At 46.1% G+C, this 7,890-nt stretch overlaps 1 protein-coding gene across 1 annotated transcript; it reads left to right on the top strand.

Annotated features, from left to right (window-relative positions):
- The first annotated feature begins 13 nt into the window (after positions 1–13).
- Positions 14–6,658, top strand: MRPL18 (mitochondrial ribosomal protein L18). Its single transcript, XM_082729528.1, has 5 exons — positions 14–820; positions 1,116–1,302; positions 4,985–5,216; positions 5,929–6,402; positions 6,625–6,658. Exons 1-4 carry the CDS (start codon positions 769–771, stop codon positions 5,998–6,000), a joined length of 543 nt encoding a protein of 180 aa, XP_082585654.1. The 5' UTR covers positions 14–768; the 3' UTR covers positions 6,001–6,402; positions 6,625–6,658.
- The last annotated feature ends 1,232 nt before the right edge of the window (positions 6,659–7,890 follow it).

The following is a 7,890-nucleotide window of genomic DNA, read 5'->3' as shown; positions in this document are numbered from 1 at the left end:
AGGCAGGAGAACGGAAGTCAGGGTCTCGCACTGGAGAAGGAAGGAGGTGCTCGGCTGAAGCTTCTCCTCCCCTCTTCCAGGCGCGGGTTGCGCGTGCGCCTTTGCACATTCTAGGGCCTTCTAGAAAAGGGGGACGGTAGGGCGGAGCTTGAAGTTGGGATGTGACGAGAGAGGGTGGGCCCTTCACGGGAAAGCTGGGCTTCTGAGCGAGTTCCGCGGGTTTGCTTTTAACGGTCTTCGGCGGGCACGTGGCGAGTCACGAGCTCGGTTCCTGCGCTCACGGGCCTAGGCTTGTGGTCCGGAAGCGCTTTACATGGGCCACATGGGAAAAATGACAACTACGGTTTCTGAAAAGAAACCGCATCTTGCGCTGCCCCGGGTTTCCTCATTGTCCGGCGGGGTTGCATGGGGATCCCACAGCGACCCGCGGTCGCTTTAAAACCAAACAAAGCAACTCCACCCTGGCGGAACACAGAGCCCAAACTAGCGGGTTGCGCCCCTCCCGCAAGCGCGTCGCTGCGACGTGGTTGGCGGGCTGCAGCGTCACGTGCACGCCAGCGCAGGCAGTGATTGGAAGAGCCTAGGTAACAGATCGGCCGGTCAGCCGCTGGGCGGCGGGACTAGTTAGCTCCGGGTCGAGGTGCAGGTGACCTCCGGCATCCAAAAGCTTTTCCCTCAGTTAACATGGCTGCTGCCGGCGAGCGGCTGGGACGCTGATGAGGGAAGCGCGCGAGGCTTTTCTGAGGCTTTGCCAGCGATCCCTCAGCAATGGCGCTCCGGTCGCGGCTCTGGGAGTGGCTGTCGGTTTGCAGGAACCCTGGTAATTCTGGCTTCTCTCAGGTGACCCCCCAGGGCCTGCACGTTAAGTGTGTGTTCGCAAGCCGCGTTTTCTGTTAACCGCCCCCGACCCCCGTGTCCCCGAGCAGGATACTGGCTAACAGCACTGCGGAGACAATAGGAAATTAAGAACCAGGGTCTGTGATGACTGTACTCTGTGACCAGACTCCCCTCTTGTCTCCCTTCCGGGGAGTGGATGGGGACAGAGGTGGGGTCAGAGTCCCGTTTTGTCCGTGTTTGTCATTTCTCAAGACACATGTGGTGGTTCCCATTCTTAGGGTGTGGGGTCGCAGCGTTCTCAACGAGTTCCAAGCCAGCGCCGAAGCCTGACGTGGACCCTCTGGATAATGGAGCTGTTGCCCCAGAGTTCACCAATCGGAACCCCCGCAATCTGGAACTCTTAGGAGTGGCCAGGAAAGAGCGGGGTTGGGGGACAGCGTGGCCCTCCCGAGAGTTCTGGCACAGGTAATTAAGGCGGCTATTTAATCGGTCTCACATAGCAGTGCGCGGTACCCTACACATTGTTTCAATTCAGTCAACCGGCCAGGTGTTTCCGGAGATTGTCTAATCAGGAAGCAGCCACTGGCTGGCGGAGGGGCTAGTGGGCGGGGATGGGGGTCGGGGGACCTTGCGGGGACGCGGGGATGGGCCCGGAGAGACAGACCATAAATAGGTGTCAGGGTCAGGGAGAAAATTTAAAGAGGGTGATGTTCGGAGGGGGAGACTGGGCGCCTGCTAAGGTCCCTTCTGAAAGACAGTTTGCCGAGAAGAGCGTTCCCGGCAGAGGAGGTGGCCGCGGTGGGAATGGGCTCGTGTGTGTGAACCACAAGGCCAGAGCTCCGTGTGCACAGGAGTGAACAGTGTGGGAGGGAAATGGTGCGGTAGGTGGGAGACAGATCATTAGCTTTGTAAACTGAAGTAAGCACGTCACAGTTGTTCACAATAGTGGGAAGCTGAGAGAATTTAATAAATTTTGAACTTGAAGACCATTCTGGTTGCTCTGGGGAGAAGTTTGTAAGGGGGGGAAGAATAGAAGCAGGGAGACAAGTGAGGAGTCTGTTCTTTGTTATAAAAATGGTTATTTATTGAACACTTTGTATCTACGAGGAACCCTTAGTCGCTTTTTGTGCACTTTCTCATTTAACCCTTAGAATTACCTTATGAAGCAGGTACAGTAATTTCCTCCATTTTATGGGAGCAAGAGAATCGAGGTTTAGGGGAGACCACGTTAATAAACTATAGAGCTAAGTTATAAACATGTTTTTGTCTGACCTGCCTGAGAGCCAAGACACTATAAATTGTTACCACTGTGTTGCTTTATATTACTTACTTGGTTATTTACTTAGTAAACATTTGTTAACAGAGAGAGATCACAGCAGGCAGAGAGGCAGGCAGAGAGAGGGGAAGGGAAGGAAGCAGGCCCCTGCTGAGCAGAGAGCCGGATGCAGGACTCAATCCCAGGACCCTGAGATCATGACCTGAGCCGAAGGCAGCGGCTTAACCCACTGAGCCACCCAGGCGCCCGTAAACATTTGTTAAGAATGGAGTATTTCTTTCTTTCTTTCTTTCCTTTTAAATATTTTTATTTATTTGACAGATCACAAGTAGGCAGAGAGACAGGCAGAGAGAGAGGAGGAGGAGGCAGGCTCCCTGCTGAGCAGAGAACCCTATGTGAGGCTCTATCCCAGGACCCTGGGATCATGACCTGAGCAGAAGACAGAGGCTTTAACCACGGAGCCACCCAGGCGCCCCATGAATGGACTATTTCTTACAGACTATATAAAATTGTAATTGCAAGTTACATAGGAGTCATAACTGTGTGACACATTCATTCAACAAACCTTAGGCCTATGGCACTTCAAAGGCATTGCATGTCATCCTTGTTAGCAAAAATTTTATGTTTTGTTGTAGAAGAGGGAATAAGGTTAATAAAATTTTACAGTTGCTATGATGCATTTTTACTTAGTGTACATAGAAAGGAGTCAAAGGGAGTAGTAGGCAGATCACTTGAATTAATCTAAAATTCTTTTGACACATTCAACCTATTTACTTAATATTGGATTATTTAAGTAATAAGAGATCTATTTTCCCACTTCTTTTTTCCTATCTGCTGTATTCACAGTATTATCAATATAGCATTTTGGCATATTATAATAGGAAGTGACCTTAGAGAGGATGAGTCCTATGCCTTTGTTGAACAAATGGTTTAAGACAAGGATCAGCAAACTATGGCCCATGGGTCATAGTTGACTTGCAAGCTTAAAATTTCCTTCCTTTAAAATGTGAAAAAGAATCCCAAAGAATAATATTTTGTGATGTGAGAATGATATAAAATTCAAATTTTATTATCCACAAAGAATGTTTTATTGTAACATAACACCACTCATTTTCACCTGGCTGTTCTAGTATTATTATGGCTGAGTTGAGCAGTTGCAGGAGACTCGAGGGCTCACATATCTAAAACATTTACTATCTGAGTCCTAATGGAAAAGGACTGTTGACCTTTGATTAAGAAACTGTGATTTTGGGGGCGCCTGAGTGGCTCAGTCCTTAAAAGTCTGCCTTCGGCCCAGGTCATGATCCCAGGGTCCTGCAATCATGCCCCACATCGGCTCCCTGTTCGATTGGGAACCTGCTTCTCCCTCTGCCAACCGCTTCCCCTGCTTGTGCTTTCTCTGTCTGTGTCTCTCTCTTTCTCTCTCTGTCAAATAAATAAATAAAATCTTTTTTAAAAAATTACAAATATTAGCTTACCACGTACACTCTTTGTCATCTGATCTTTTTCATCTGAATCCTCTCTGCCCCTTCAGAATACTTCCTTGTGTCGTTGAGAAACTGTGGCTCTGGAGCCAGACCCCTTGATTGAAGTCCTAGTTCTATCACTTACCATTAGTTGTAATCTTGCTGAAGTTACTAAACCTTTCTGTGTCAGTTTCTGTGACCTTAAAAAAAAGAGAAAGAAAAAGAAAAGAAAGGAAAAACGTGAGATCATTTTGAAACAGGAGCTCTGCCTGTAAGCAGGAGGACAGTGCCTGGCACAGTAGGTGCTCAACAAACGGCAACAGCAGCACTGCGGGAAGTGCTACGTCATTCTTTCTGGTGGCTGTATAGAATACCACCGTATGGCTGTCTAAGTGAGCTAGCTTCTTACTGATGATTACTGTAATGATCCCAAACAGGGTAGCAATGAATTGCCTAGTCCATGCATCTCATCAGTGAGATCGGCGTATTTTTATGGGCCCAAGAGTCTTTAATATTTTGTTGCTGTGAACGGTCTGTTCAAACGTTTTGACTGTTAAGGTACTGTTTTTTTTTTTTTTTAACTAATTATAGGAGGCTCTCACGTATGGAAATTAGCCCCATGAATAATATGTTTAAAATATTTTTTGTTTCCTGCTGCCTTTTTACTTTAGTTTACTGTTTTCTTAACTGTAGAAAACTTGGTCAATTTTTTCTTTATAAAGGTTGGATGACATGGTTTGATGTCCTGTACAAATAGGCTTACTTTAGACTTAATCATAGAAAACAAATTGAGCATTGCTGGAGGGGAAAGAGGTCGGGGGATGGGATAACTGGGTAGTGGACATTAAGGTGGGCACGTGATGTAATAAGCACTGGATGTTATATAAGACTGATGAATCACTTTGAAACTAATGTTACATGTTAATAGAGTTTAAACTAACTAAATAAATAAGACTTAGTTTGACGTTGTAAAAATATCTGCTTGCTAGTATTACAATTTCAGTTTTTAATTTAAAGCTTTGATCGATCTTACATTTATTTTAGTGTTAGCTGGAAAGTAGAAACATAATGTAATTACGTAAATATCCTTACTCAACGGAGGGTCACAGAGCTTAGCTCTTCCTCCTGAAATCCTTTTTTGAAGTAATGCTGTGTAATTCTCACATCTCAAATACCAGATTTCTCCTGGATATTTGAAGTTAAGTGGAAATGTTTGGTTTATTGTTATTGAGGATATCCAGATAAAGACAGGGAAAACAGCTCTTCCAAGTCAAATCCAGGTTAACTGTGTTGAAGTAAGTGAAACAGACATTGTATTCTTGAGCAATATGTAGGCATTTATTCACCTGAGGCCTTTTACCTTTAGGACCCTTTTGTGATTTTCTTCTCTCCTCATCTCCCTTAGGTTGCGAGTTATCAGGACTCAGCATCACGTGGAAGCGCGGGTTGAGCATCGCAGCGGCCAGGTTGTGGTTTCAGCATCCACTCGGGAATGGGCTATTAAAAAGCACCTTTACAGCACCAGAAATGTGGTGGCCTGTGAGAGTGTAGGACGAGTGCTGGCAGAGCGATGCTTAGAGGCAGGAATCAACTTCATGGTCTACCAGCCCACTCCTTGGGAGGCAGCCTCAGACTCGGTATTTTGGTTTTCATGTACTTATTTTTTAAAAAGTAAGAATTCCTGGGGCGCCTGGGTGGCTCAGTGGGTTAAGCCGCTGCCTTCGGCTCAGGTCATGATCTCAGGTCCTGAGATTGAGTCCTGCATCGGGCTCTCTGCTCAGCAGGGTGCCTGCTTCCCTCTCTCTCTCTCTCTCTCTCTGCCTGCCTCTCTGCCAACTTGTGATCTCTCTCTGTCAAATAAATAAATAAAATCTTAAAAAAAAAAAAAAGTAGGAATTCCTGACAGCGGGTCGTTACACAGTAACAATAGTTGCATTTATTAAGTTCTTTCCATGTGGCAGATGCCGAGGTGGGTATCCTGACATGTGTGACCTCATTCCATCCTCATTGCAGCCCAGAGGTCAGGAGTCATATGCCCCAGGTCACCTGAGGCTGGCTTGTCCCGAGTGAGTCCAGGGTGACTGACTGTAGAGCCACGATGTCCCCCACTCTGCTTCCCTGTCCATGTGTTAACATCTTGTCTGTATGATGAAATGCTGCTAATCTTCGACATCTCTAGAGTCTCTTATCTGTGTCATCATTACCACTTTCTGGAAAAATCTGTGCAGGCTGAAGAGTTAGCAAGGAGCAAATCAGCTGTTTTCATTCTCTTGGGAAGTAAACTGTTTATTGTCAGCTTTCTTGTTGTGCTGACTTAACTTTTTCCTTTTTTCGGGTCTTCAAAACCAGATAAAACGACTGCAGAGTGCCATGACGGAAGGCGGTGTGGTGCTGCAGGAGCCTCGGAGAATCTATGAATGAGAGAGGAGCATTGTTTGGAACCTATGAATACAAAAGCTGTGAGCTGTTCCGTCCTCCAGAAGAGAGCATCTGGAAGAACATCCAGCTTGGAATTTTTGTCTAATCATGTAACTGTGAAGTGTTGTCACTAGTTAAGGTCATCCCCACCTCCCCTTGCGTGCACGTTGAGGGGGCGGTGGTTTAATCAAGGGCTAAATTCTTCCCCTCTCTTGGACAGAAGTATCTGAGAAAAGCTGTTGTCAATTATGATTAACTTTGCAAGGACAAATGTTTATAAGTTAAAGAATAAACGCAGATTATGAGCTGTTTTTGGTTACGTGAAATCTTTGCCGTTGATCCCTCTGTGGTGAGAGTACACATACGGGGTTTGTACAGACTGCTTGTTACCATGTCCAGCTCATAGTGGTTGATTTCAATAGAGACTCTTTTTTTTTTTTTTAAAGATTTATTTATTTATTTGACAGAGAGAGATCACAAGTAGGCAGAGAGGCAGGCAGAGAGAGAGGAGGAAGCAGGCTCCCTGCTGAGCAGAGAGTCCGATGCGGGACTCGATCCCAGGACCCTGAGACCATGACCCGAGCCGAAGGCAGCGGCTTAACCCACTGAGCCACCCAGGCGCCCCAGTGGTTGATTTCAATAAATGAGAGCTGTTGCTACAGAGTGTGGACCTTTTTTTAAAATAGGAAATGTCCTTTTCAGTTAATTATTATAAACAGTGCTGTGAAGATAAAAGGGACAAATCATGACCTTATTTGGGCTCTTGATCCCTGACATGCAGAACCAGATGTGAAGAAGAAGGAATGCGGAGAGGAACCGAAAGTGGAGGTGGACAGAGCAGGGTTGGCTTATGCTCAGTTCGGCTTGACGTGAGAATCTGCTGGGTAGGAGAAGCAGCTTGAAGTGCATTCAGCGGAATCTAAAATGAAGCTGGGCTAGGTGGGCATCACCACAGCTCTTTGACAGGAGTCAATTAAATCAAGATAACTGTTTCTGGCTAAGCCTGGTGCGATGAGAAAGAACCTGTAAGCAGTTAAGGTGGCTTCTAGAGCATTTCCCAATTTTTAAATGGGTGGTGGCCTAATCTCATATTTATACAGAAATGAAATAACATTACTATTTCTAATCTGAGTGATATTTTATTTTTTTAAAATATTTTATTTGTGAATGTTTGATATTTTAAAAAGATGGGTATGCACCAACATTTTTTTTTTTTTTTAAGTATGATTGGTTCTGAGAGGCCTTCAGAAAGCAGTGACTTAGTGGTCCCCTTGTGACCAATAAATACCCCAGTGGAGACATTTAAAAGTGTTTCTTATAGGCCTGATATTTCCTTGCCTCATCTTAAAAGATTGGAGCATCTCACTTTGAAGACTGTACTTGTAGAAGGCTTTTCAAACAAGTCTGGTGTCCAAGGGAAGATGTAAAGACCGAAGACTGGACCAGTGGCTTTGGAAATTGGCAATGACTATAATAGGATTCACCTGGACATAGGGGTTTTCTCTGCAAGGAATAGGATGGCCCTAGATCATCTCTTCACCAGATTCCCTCAGTCTGATAGGCAGTTCCTGAGGGTCTTTGGGGCAAGTTTGAGAGGGTATTACAGACGATGTTACAGACCAAACTGAAGAAATAGGTGGGGTGTGGGGGAGGGGACTGGGCCAGCTCACTAGGGGCGAAGTGCCCAACTGAGCTGATTCCAACGTGGATGAGATGCGGCCCTGCCCCTCGCCACAGCTGCTGTGATTACCTCGCTACTGCTGTTCCTTCGGGTGCTGCTGGCAGGTCTGCGTGCACCCCTCTCCGGCCCTGTTTTCTAGCACCCCACTTAATACGCTAGGTCTACGTAAGTGGCCGCTTCCAGCAACCGCAGAGAAATCGCTGCGCCACGGT

Source organism: Mustela nivalis (assembly GCF_964662115.1).
Source record: "Mustela nivalis genome assembly, chromosome: 5".
NCBI classification, from domain to species: Eukaryota; Metazoa; Chordata; class Mammalia; order Carnivora; family Mustelidae; genus Mustela; species Mustela nivalis.
Note: the sequence above shows the minus strand (reverse complement) of the source record. Positions and strands in the feature narration are given on the sequence as shown.